Raw genomic sequence first — 14,139 nt, forward strand, 5'->3', positions numbered from 1 at the left:
AATATCTAAAAAAATAAAAAATAAAAAAATTAAAAAATTGAGAGGTTACAGATATGTATGGCCAGATTTGTTAACAGCAAACCTTCCTTTCACATTAAAAAACTACTGTCAGGATTTACTAATAACTAGCGCAGAAAAGGCGTGGATGGTTATGTTTGCAGCTGACCTTCTTACAGAAGCATTTATAGGAGGAGAATATATTAATAAATCAATCAATGCAACATGATTTAATAAGGTTTGCTCTAGTCAGTACTGGTATTTGCAGCATTATTTTCTGTGAAAGTAAGGCTTAGATGACACACTCAGAGTCATGATGGAGAAGACGAGCGTCTGACCTGATGACCATGTTGCAGTGAGCGCACATGGGCGTCCGTGTTCCCGCCGGGATGTGCTCGGCTCTCTGCACCAGCGAGTCGTCCTGGTCGCTGGGGTGAGCTTGAGGCGCGGGGCGGCTGGGTGTCCCCTTCGGAAGGCTGCTGCTGACCCGTCCCGTCTGCGGCGCAGGTGCACCTGCTTTGGGAAGCCCTAATCAAAGAGAAAGAGATTTGAATCTGGCGACCCCTCGCTGAACTTCAGCCACAACAGCGTCTGTGTTACGGAAGACGACACTGGTAATGAGACCGGCCGGGATTGTGCGCGGCCGTGTAGCGTGACCGAAGGTGATGGAAACTTCTAGTTAAGATATATGAACTCTATCTCTTCTGAAGGGTCCGTCGGACCATCTGCGGACGAGACATCCACACCGCGCGCTGCAAAACAATGGATCGATTTACTCAGGCCGGGGAAAAAAAACAACATTCCCAGAACTGGAGGAGACACCTGGCAAAATAAGCGGCCATCTCTGGGAGTGGAAGGACAAGCTTCCCCTTCTCTGAGGGGTCAGAGGTCAGTGAGGCGCGGTGGGCGGCACAGAGCGGCTCATTCAGACGGCGCTGGAATCAAAGCCGCGCAGGTCACGGAGCATGTGCCCCCTTGATTTCCGCGTAACGGTGGGAAAACGAGTCGACGGATCCGTGCAAATGAAATATGATCTATGTGATATATGGAAATCGAATCAAATATAAGCTGGAAAGTATGTGATTGACCAACAGAACACTGAGGAGCAGCAGGTCAAAGGTCACGGGATCAGCAGCTGAGTCATCACTGATTCCTCCTGCGAATCGTCACATCCTGAGACCGGAGTGAGATAAGATGAGCACTTCCTGTCAGCTGAGGAAACGCTTCTGACGTGTCAATACATCCGTTCGATTGTGAGGTGAACTACTGAGTGTGCATATTTATAAAAATACTGTATGTAACTTTGTGAATTTTATAAGTAATGATTAATAGTAATAATGTACAAGTTTATAATTAATAATTTATCATTTTGAGAAATCGGTAAATATATTATACGTTTATATTTTAAAATGATAACAGTTTTAAATAAATTATATGGCCAAATATAAAAACAAATATATTTTAAATGTACAGTTTAAAATTGTTATTTTAAATCAATTATAAAAAGTTTATAATATTAATAATTGCTCATTTAAACAAAATATTAATATTTTAAATGCTTAAAAATAATGTATTTTAGTGCATCTTTTATATATATATATAATACATATTTATAAAAATATAATGTAAGTTTATAATTAAATTTATATTAATAATGTATAAGTTTATAATTAAAAATTATTAAAAAAATCTATAAATTATATATGACCAAATATAAAAACAAATATTTTGAATTTAAAAATTATTTTAAATAAATTATAAAGTTTATAATATTAATAATTTTTATAATATTAATGTTTCAATATATATCTATATATCTATATATATATATATTATAATATTAATAAATATGAATCATTTATAAAATGTAATGTGTGTGTGAATATATATTATATAAAATGTATATAACAAAATATAAAAACAAATATTTTAAATGTAGTTTAAAATTATAAGTTATTTTAAATAAATAAATTGCTTGTTTAAAGAAAATATTAATATTGAAAATACTAAACTGCATATGTTTATAATTTATATTAATAATGTATAAGTTTATAATTAAAAATGTATCATTTAAAAAAATCTATATTATATATGACCAAATATAAAAACAAATATATTTTAAATGTACAGTTTAAAATTATAACTTATTTTAAATAAACTATAAAAAGTTTATATTAATAATTGCTTGTTTAAACAAAATATGAATATTATAAAAGCTTAAAAATACAGTCTTTTAATGTATTATTTATATTTATATATAAAATACATATTTATAAAATGTAATGTGTGTATATATATATATAAATAAATAAATGTATATGTTTATAATTAATAATGTATCATTTAAATAACTTCTGTGCTCTGTGAGGAAGTTTCTCAGAGAAATGAAGCCCATATGCTGCTGCAGTCGGCCGGACGTCCTGCTCTCTCTCTTCTAATCGCAGCTGCTGGACGTCTGGAATCAATCGCTGCGACCAGCTTTAATTGAAGAGATCCTCTCGTGATGAATTCCTCTGCCACCTGACCACTGACCCGAAGATCCCGCGAGGAACGAGCGAGCGAGGAATCTTAATGCGCTGTGGGTCATGTGGTGCATGTGGCGGCGCTCCAGCAGGTCCCGGCCCGTGTGACTACGAGACGTACATATTTTACACAGAGATACCTGTGTTCCCCGTCAGCCGGGCCAGAGACGCCTGTCAGCAACCTGCTCTTAAGAGCCCAGAGCGGGGCATGATGGGTAAACACGAGGCCCTGCTCGACAATAAAGGACGCTCAACACAGATCTCCCGATTCCCAGAGTAAATATTTACCCTCCGAACCGCGGCGCTCCCAGAGGAGAGTAACACTAACAACACCTCTGGTTAGTCCGCACGCGAGAGTCATGTGACCTGCCGTGATCGTGAGGGCGGAACATCATTTAAACTTTCAGAATAAAACAGCTCTCTTTTGTGTGATCCATAAACTCAAAACCAACAGGGCAGTCTGCCATCTGCAGGACACACGAGGAACTGACGCTAATAGTGTTTAAAGTTCATTAAAATTATTAAAAATCAATTTCAGTCATTGAAATAAAGCTGATATAAAATAATATATACATATTATACATTAAAAAAATTAAATACATTTTGAAAAAATATTATATAATAATTATTATATAATACATAATATTTTACACACACATATAGTTGCTAATGATAAATAATAAAAAAAATTAATATTTAAATATTATACCTATTACTTTAAAAAAAAAACTAAAAATATTTTATAAGCTTATTAACTATTTATTTGTAATAATTACTAAAAGTGAAACAAATAAAGCTATTAAAACCTAATAAAAATGACAAAAGCACATAAAATGACTAAATCTTGAACTATAATATAAAATGAAATAAAACTTATTTAATGTTAAGTTTTTAAATAAAACAAATATAAAAATAAGCCAATTCAAAATATGAATAAACACTATAATAGTATGTAAATAACAGTTAAATTACACTGAATATAATACAATACAACATAATATACAGTGTTTTTATTGCAACTAAAACATAAATACACTTTTATGTGTTTCTAATAATAGTTGATAATTAATTAAAAATTAAATATTTAAATATTAGACTTAAAAAACTTTTTAAATATTTTATAAGCTAATTAACTATTTATTTATAATAATAATTACCAAAAAAGAAACAAATAAAGCTATTAAAACCTAATAAAAATGACAAAAGCACATAACAAAATTACTAAATCTAAAGTAAATTTAAAACAGAAAATATAAAAATAAAATTCATAATATTAATAAACACTATAATAGTATATAAATAATAGTTAAATTACACTGAATATAATCATATATATATATATATATATATATATATATATATATATATATATATATATATATATATATATATATATATATAGTTTCTAATAATAGTTGATAATTAAAAATTAGATAAATATTAGACTTAAAAAAAACATTTTAATTATTTTATAAGATTATTTATTAACCATTTATTTATTTATAATAATAATAACCAAAACGGAAACAAATAAAGTTATTAAAACCTTAAAGTTATTAAAAATGTAAACAAAAATTAAAAAAGAAAATATAAAAATAAAATAATTCAAAATATTAATAAACACTATAAAAGTATATAATAATATAATATAATATAATATAATATAATATAATATAATATAATATAATATAATATAATATAATATTCAATGTTGTTATTGCAAACTAAAACCATAATATTAAAAACTTAATTATACTTAATTTGGCAACAAATATAAAAATCAAAATCAAAATATAAAAAAACTACTTAATAAATAGTATATAAATAATATAAAAGAAGGTTTGACTGAAGGTTTCTGCTGAAATGCTTGAGATCATTTTTGAAGACGAATATAAATTGTGCCTGTGTATGATAAAAATACATAGAAAGAAATAAAAATAATAAAAATATGTATTAATGATTAACATCTTTAGAAAGCATGTGAACGATGACAGAATGTCTGCTGTGGCTGAATCTCTTTAAGGAATAAACACAAAGCAGATCGAGTGAGCATCTCACCTGCAGCGCTCCCAGAATGCCAGCTTTTGGCCGCAGGTGGAGCGACGCCGTTGCCCTGTCGAGGGGCTCCGGCGGGAGTTTTGGTCATCGTTTTGACAGAAGACGTGACGTGAGAGCTGGGCTGGGCCTCCTCTGCGGCCTCGCTGGAGAGAAACACAAGAACACACCAGACTTTCAGAAATAAGCACTTAGATGTGAATGTGTTTGTAGAAGCTCTAGATTCTTCACTCCTGCAGCTGATTTTCATGCAAACGTGTTCAAACAGAGATCATGTGACGGGAACGACTGTGAGCCGGCGGAGCGTGAACCTCCACACAGGGATGTTCTGCCTCCAAACATGAGCAGATTGATCAAATTCACGCGGCCCGTCGGCGCAGCGGTCCCAGATGGTTTGATAATGAAGAAAAACAGAGCCAACCAAACAACGAGCGCGGCCCAAACGCCCTTGATTCACGGTGACATTAAACCTGTCGACCACATGACCGGGTCACATCTCACACTGAAATAACTATAAACACTAAATTTGATTTTGCTTGAAGAAAATAACAGAAATCAATCTTATATAATACATTTATAAACTTTATAAAACACATGCATTTTTAAAAAGCTAAAAAATAATCGATAATTTAAACATATAGTTATTATATATAGTTTCTAAAAATAATTGATAATTAAAAAAATTACATTTAAATATTACTCAAATTATTTTATAAGCTTATTTATTAACTATTTATTTTAATAATAATTACTAAAACAAACAAAGCTATTAAAATCTAATACAAATCAAAAAGTTAACAAAAATGCACACAAAATTACTAAAATTAAAACAGAAAATATAATATAAATATATATATATATATATATATATATATATATATATATATATATATATATATAGTTTCTCATAATAATTGATAATTAATTTTAAAAATTACATTTAAATATTAGACTTATTAGTCTTAAAAAATGTATTTAGAATAATGACTAAAACAAACACTATGAAATCCTAATACAAATGACAAAAGCACATAAATTACTTAAACTAAAATTAAAACAGAAAATATAAAATAAAATAATTCAAAATATTAATAAACACTGTAATAGTATAGAAATAATAGTAAAATTACACTGAATATAATAAAAAAATATATTATAATATACATAGGCCTATTTAGTTTCTAAAAATAATTGATAGTAAATAATATGCATTTAAATATAACTTTAGCTTAATAAAATCTCAAATTATTTTATAAGCTCATGTATTAACTATTTATTTTTAATAATAATTACTAAAACACAAATAACACTATTAAATCCTAATAAAAATGACAAAAAACACATAAAAGTACTAAAATTAAAACAGAAAATATAAAAATAAAATTCAAAATATTAATAAACACTATGATAGTATACAAGTAATAGTAAAATTAAACTGAATATAATAAAAATATATATTATTATATATTTAGTTTCTAATAATAATTGATAATTAAAATATTACATTTAAATAATAGACAGTCTTAAAAATATTTTAAATTATTTTATAAGCTTATTTAACTATTTATTTTGAATAATAATTACTAAAACACAAATAACACTATGAAATCCTAATAAAAACGACAAAAGCACATTAAAAATTACTTAAACTAAAATTAAAATTTTAAACAATAAATTACAAATTAGTAAAATTACAATATATAATATTGTAATATAATTTCTCTCTCTCATATATATATATATATATATATATATATATATATTCTAATAATATTTGCATAAAGAAAATAGACTACTTTATTATGATTAATATTAATATCTCACCCACCCAATGCTGTTGTACTTTATTTATTTTTGATGAATAAAATATTTTTGTACCTCATATTGTTGCTTTGTACAAAAGAGTTAATTAAAAAATAGGATTAAAAGTATAATACGTTCTTTACGGTTACATTAATTTCATGAATCAAACATCTTGTAAAATAATCTCATTGCTGTAAATTGCTTAAAAATAATAATTAAATTGTAAAATATTTATAGGTCATAATAGAATTTTATATTATATTACAGCCACGAAAGTCTAATCACCACTGAGAATAATAATAATACAATAATAATTATATTTAATTGTCATGAAAATGCAAAAATATTATTGTTCCTAAAAACAGCCTTACTGTATAATTTTTGTGTTATTTAAATGTCGACTCAATCACACCGGTCACAAAAAATGACTTCAGATATACTGTATATGATGGTATATCTGAAAATACCATGGTTTTACCATCTGTTACGCTCCAATGCAATGCTCGGGGCAGAGGTCACACCGGACACATATGCAGTGACCAGCTGGAAACACGTGAAACACAGAGCCAGCAGGTGACCGTCCACTCAGACTCATGGAGAGCCAACATACGCCCAATTAAACCTCCAATCTTTATTGATCACCACATGAAACCAAAACACATTCTGTTACTGCCAGATATCCGTCTGGAGACTGAAGAAAAATCAGCTTTGATCACAGGAATAAATTACAGCTTAACAAATATTCACATAGAAAACAGATATTTAAATCATAAAAATATTTAACAATTTTTACTGTATTTTTGACCCCCCCCCCCCCAAAAAAAAAAAAAAAAAAATTATCTTCACTACTAAGATGAAACGCAGTGCAGTGCTGCCACCTACTGTCCACTATCAGAACTGCGGCGAATGAAGGAGGTGCATTAAAGTGAATAGATGCATTAATATATAATCACTCCTCAGATCTGAAAGTGAAACATTTCATTTTCTTCACTATTAGTTCTGGTGGTCCTTTGACTCCTGAGGTCACATGTGACGACTACAAATGGATCGAGAGACTGAAGGAGAGAGAGATAAATAGAGAGGGCAGAAGGTGAAATCATTTATTATTTATCACTAATAAAAGTGTCATAGATGGGCTCTGTAAAGGGATTGTGGGATTGAGTGTTTGTCGTGTCACATGTTCTGACTGATCAGCCGCTGAGATTCATGAGTGCCGTTTTATATTAGCAACAGACACACAAATACAGCGAGAAGCACAGAAACTGGCTAAATGACAAGAGTTTGTCTTGATAACATCTTTCACATCTGCAGTAAAAACTATCCAGTAAAAGCCAGTATTTCTCAGGATGACGACTGAGACCAACTGTAGCAGATCAATGATAAATATAAATAATAAAATAAAAATATGTAATTTATAAATATAATACATAATTATAATATACGGTTTATAATATTTATAAATAGTATTAAAAATAACAATTATAATTGATGTAGTAATAATAATATATAATTATATAGTATATTATTATTATTATAAATAACATATATAATAGTATATTAATCCTATAAAAAATATATTATATATATATATATATATATATATATATATATATATATATATATACACACTAATAATATATTATTAATACTATAAAATATTTTTTTATTAATGTAATACTTAAAATATATATACTGTCATATAATACACATACTGCATAATTACATTGTTTAATAATTTATTATATATAATATATAAACAGCACATAAATGCATATTTATAAATTGTTTTTGTAATAATATTATATATGTAATAATATTAAATATATATAGTATATTATTATTATTATTATAAATAACATATATAATAGTATATTAATCCTATAAAAAATATATTATATATATATATATATATATATATATATATATATATATATATATATAAAAAAAAAACACTAATAATATATTATTATCAATAATACTATAAATTATTTTTTTATAAATATAATACTTAAAATATATATGCTGTCATATAATACACATACTACATAATTGCATGGTTTAATAATTTATTATATATAATATATAAACAGCACATAAATACATATTTATACATTTTTTGTAATAATACTATATATGTCATAATATATATATATATATATATATATATATATATATATATATATATATATATATATATATATATATATATATATATATATTATTGTTATACATATGTAACAAACTATATTGTAATATATAACATTTATAATTAAAATAATATACTATAATAATTTATATTATTTTACATTATATAACTTTATAATTATTTAAAGTTATATATTTATATTAGGCCAAATCTTTTGAAATCATTAAGATTATTAAGGCTAAGGCTACATTTATTTGAACAAAAATACATTATAAATAGTGAAATATTACTACAATGTATAATGTATACAATGTATAAATAAATAAATAAAAATACATAATATATAATAATTATTATTATTTTAAATGAATAATAATTAAGATTATTTTAATGTTTTTGAAAAGAGTCTCTTCTGCTCATCAAAGCTGCATTTATTTGATTGAACATGCATTAAAAATTGTGAAATATTTTTATAATTCAAAATATCTGTTTTCTATGTGAATATATAGTAAAGTGTAATTTATTCCTGTGATCAAAGCTGAATTTTCAGCATCATTACTCCAGTCTTCAGTGTCACATGACCCTTCAGAAATCATTCTGATATGATGATTTGATGCTCAAGGAACATTTATGATTATTATCAATGTTGAAAAGGGTTCATATTTTTGTGGAAACTGATACATTTTATTTTTCAGGATTCTTTGATTAATAGAAAGAACAGAATTTATTAGAAATAGAATCTTTTGGAACATTATAAATATCTTTACTGTCACTTTTGACTGTACTGAATAAAAGTATTAAAAAAATCTTACTGATCCCAAACTTTTGAACAGTAGTGTATCCTGAAATCAGAGAATGGTTTCAAAACTCAACCATTAAACCGAACGCCGGATCATCTGTGTGCCGTTTCAGCAGCTGAAGAAGAAAGAAAAGAAGAGAAGAGACACAGCAGACGCAGAAAGACGAAAGAAAGCTTTATTCAAAGTCTCAGAGCGATGAAAGAAAGTACAGACGTCAGAGGAGCAGCAGGAACAGACAGAGAGAAACAAACGGATATAGGGATATTGATCTGCTGGATTCGGGGAACATCAGACGGATCTACACATTGAGCGTTCGGGCCGAGACCTCGTGATGCCAGTCTCTCAGCTTGTTGTACTGAGGCCGGACCAGCTCTGGGTCCACTTTAGTCACCCTGACGGTCAGACGACACAGAGAGAGAAGGACAGACAGACGATAAACTGATTAAACAGTTTCAGAAGCAGAAGGACAGAGAGAGAAACGACACACACACACACACACACACACAAAGTAAAATATTAAACACTTCAGAGATGAAGACGAGTGTCTGTGAAATGAATGATCGAGTGTTGCTCAGTTTCAACGGATATACAGTTACTGGTTTCAAAAGTAAATATTCTGTAATAATTTTAAAAATAACATATATCTGTACTATTATATTGTTATATTTTATATTATATATACACATACATAATATTTGTTATATAATACACACAATGCATAACTTTATTATTTAATGATTTATATATTTATGAATATAATTCATAAATTATATATATATATATATATATATATATATATATATATATATTATACACACATACAAAAATACTATTAGAAGATATTATATTTTAATATCTTAATATTATTATTAATAATTATGTTTATAAAAATATTTATAAATATAATAAATATATACACATTATATAATACACAATGCATAGTTTTATTATTCAATTATTTATATATCATTTATAAATATATATATATATATATATATATATATATATATATATATATATATATATATATATATATATATATATATATATATATAGTATATTATTATTAATACCATAATACATATATAATGTAAAATTATAATATTTATATACTTGTATATAAATTATTATTATATTATTATTAATATTACTATAAAATTATAATATTTATAAATACATAAAATGTTATATACACAAAATGCAAAATTGTATTATTTAATAATTAATAATATTTATGTAATAATATATAATAATATTGTATATTATTTAATAATTAATAATATTTATGTAATAATATATAATAATATTGTATATTATTAATATATAATAATATATTAATAATATAAAATTAATATGTATATACTTGTTTTAAATATATATATATATATATATATATATATATATATATATATATATATATATATATATATATATAATTTTTAATTATATATTATTATTAATACTATAAAATGATTATAAATATAATACAGAAAAATATATACATGTTATCATATAATACACATAATGCATATTTGTATTATTTCATAATTTATATATAATTTAAATATTTATGCAACAATAATATATAATAATAATAAAATAATTTATAAATACATAGAATATATTTATAAATAGTAAAAATATTATTTATGAAGTAATAATATGCAATAATATAAAAATTATATATATATATATATATATATATATATATATATATATATATATATATATATATATATATATATAAATAATATTTTTTATAATAAAACTTAAAAAAATTAAAAAAAAATATTTCATCCATATTTGTATTATTTCATAATTTATATATAATTTAATACATAATTTTAATTTACTATATTTATAATATTTATACATGTTATTAAAAATATTTATGCAACAATATACAATAATAATAATAAAAATTTATAAATACATAGAATATATTTATAATATTTATAAAATAGTAAAAATATTATTTATGAAGTAATAATTATATGCAATAATATAAAAATTTTATATATATATATATAAGTGTGTGTGTGTGTATTTATTTCAATTTGTAGCAAATTATATTATATTATATAACATTTATATTTTAATTAATATAATAATTGATATTATTTTACATTACAGAACTTTATATTAAAAAAAATTATTTCATCCATATCTCGGCATCAGCACTATTCAGTTTCATCTTTCATCAGCAAAGCAGCTCACTAGATTCTGAAACAAAACATATGTCCAGCACTGATTACCCACAATCCCATTTCATGACTAACAGAAAGGCACGCTCTGATCAGAGGGAGGATTGTGGATAATCAGAGGAACATCAGATGTGATGGAGAGGAACAGGAGATCTGAACTCACTTCTTTCCAGGCCGGTTCTCCTGAGCTTGATCTAGAGGACAGAAGACGGACAGACTGTGAATTACAGCGTTTAAGCCTGTAAAAGCGCACAGGAAAGAGTTTGTCGGCTCCTACCGTTCTCTGTGCCGGTGATCTGCGCCAGGATCCTGAAGGAGCGCGACTGAGACGTGCCGGTGCGCGGGTGCCAGTCCTCCGTGTCCTCCATCAGACGCTTCTTACTGGAGTCGCTGAGAGGAGAGACGTGGTTCAGCTCCGGCTCCAGGACGGGCTTCCGGGCCGTTCTGATACACACACACACACACACACACACACATCACTAAACATCCACGACAACAACTGCTGCAGATAAAACACCTGTCACATCTGTTTACCTGGGAGGAGTCTTTCTACAGGTGATGAGAGAGGGATGAGAGAAGACGAGAGAATCAGAGAAGAGACAGAAATCACCCCATAATTCACATTCACTCTGCTTCTACTTACTTAAGAATACTCTGAGGTCCACTATGGAAATAAAAAGACCAGAAAATATTATTATATTTATTGATTATATTTATTATTAGTGTAAATGAGCAAAAGTTAATTTAAATTCTGCATGCAAAAGTAATTCAAAATGTGTCCTATAACTACAGAACATCTTTTAATAAAGTATTGGATTTCATTTAAAAAAAATAAGAAAATTAATCCCAAATTTAATTGTCAGTAGATTAAGTGCTGATATTCAACACATTAAAGGGGAAAATAAATAAATGTTTATAAAATAAATGTTTATAGGTAATTACTAATAGTCTTTTATTATCACTGAGCTATTATTATAGTTTTTATTAATATTTTGAATTTGATTTTATTGATTTATCTTTATATTTTGTTTTTATATTATATTTATAGTTTTATTAATATTTTGAATTTGTTTTTATTTATTTATATTTTATTATTATATTGTATTTATATTTTTTATATCCTTTTTTTATTTTAAAGTTTTATTTAATGTGTTTGTTGTCATTTTTATTATCATTATTTTTTTAAATATGTCTACATAGTTATAAATGAAAAATGATATAAAAAATGTTTATGATTTTACTTGTTAGTAACTGAAGTTTTTAAAACCTTTTAAACCTAAATTTGTTTAAAACTCACTAAATTAAACCTTTCAAACAGATTATTATTTTTTAAATTAATTTTTCTAACAGATAATGATTTATATAATTTATGAATATAAGACACAAATATAATATAGAATATTTAGAAGTATATATATATATATATATATATATATATATATATATATATATATATATATATATATATATATATATATATATTTTCTCATTTATATTTTGTTATATAATACACATAATGCCTAATTTTATTATTTAATAATTTATATATTATAAATATACATACATATTACATATTTATATTTGTAAATATTATTATTAGAAATATTATCATTATTATTATTATAAAATAATAACTATGTTTATAATAATATAAATATGGTCCATAAATATATGCACATATTTGTTATATGATACACAATGCATAATTAATTATTTAATAATGTATATATAATTTATAAATATAATACATACTTATAATAATAATAAATACATATTATAAATATATTTTTATTATTATATATTTATATATTATTATAATATATTGTTTAAAACTTGCAAAATTACACCTTTCAAACTGATTATTATTTATAAAATAAATTTTTATTTTATTAGACATTTTAAGTGAGGCCAAATTTCTGGGTGCAGCTTTAAAATGTTTATCTTGAACAGTACTAACTATCAACACTAGATGGCTCCACCGTCTCAAGCGTTTAACTGGTGTTTCTGATCAATCTCTCTCTCTTCTGTAACAATGTGTGGAGGTGAATGTCACTGCTGCTATTTATACGACACACAAGAGCATTAATGCCACGGCCGTGAATAAACACACGCACATGATGACTGACAGCAGCACACGCTCTCCTGACCTCAACCTCTGTGACTGAGAGATGATCGAGAGTGTGTCGCTGGGTTAGAGAACACACACACACACACACACACACAGATGCCAGATAACACTATCTAGTGCACTAACTTTGTCATGAGCTCCTCCTGTGGAGAGAGAGAGAGAGAGAAAGAGAGAGAGAGAGAGAGAGAGACACATCTGAAGTGTTTGTGTCTGACAGGGAATGATCACCATCAAACCTCATGCAGAAACACACACACACACACATGCAGAAACACACACAAACACACATGCAGAAACACACACAAACACACACACACAAGAGCATCAAGTTACCGTGAATTATTATTCAGGTCTCGATATAAACATGCTGACAGTTTATTAATACTATAATAAAGTAACTCGTCCTCTTCAGACTGTTGCTCATTCATGACAGTAAAGATCATCCTGAAGAGAAACTGAGTGTCGAAGAAAAACATGCAAAGTC

At 26.2% G+C, this 14,139-nt stretch overlaps 1 protein-coding gene across 4 annotated transcripts in view; it reads right to left on the reverse strand.

The window, feature by feature from the left end:
• The window catches only part of pdlim5b (PDZ and LIM domain 5b), a 102,302-nt gene that overhangs the window by 15,313 nt on the left and 72,850 nt on the right, over positions 1-14,139 (reverse strand). The window contains exons 5-11 of one of the 4 annotated variants that reach the window (XM_067397307.1): positions 13,782-13,798; positions 12,171-12,191; positions 12,062-12,076; positions 11,805-11,971; positions 11,691-11,721; positions 4,578-4,720; positions 336-525 (exon numbers count right to left, since the gene is read on the reverse strand). In XM_067397307.1, coding sequence (XP_067253408.1) covers positions 336-525; positions 4,578-4,720; positions 11,691-11,721; positions 11,805-11,971; positions 12,062-12,076; positions 12,171-12,191; positions 13,782-13,798 — 584 coding nt within the window. The remainder of the gene's footprint in view (positions 1-335; positions 526-4,577; positions 4,721-11,690; positions 11,722-11,804; positions 11,972-12,061; positions 12,077-12,170; positions 12,192-13,781; positions 13,799-14,139) is intronic. The other 3 variants (XM_067397303.1, XM_067397304.1, XM_067397305.1) reach the window with 3 other exon arrangements.

This window comes from Chanodichthys erythropterus, chromosome 10 (assembly GCF_024489055.1).
Source record: "Chanodichthys erythropterus isolate Z2021 chromosome 10, ASM2448905v1, whole genome shotgun sequence".
NCBI classification, from domain to species: Eukaryota; Metazoa; Chordata; class Actinopteri; order Cypriniformes; family Xenocyprididae; genus Chanodichthys; species Chanodichthys erythropterus.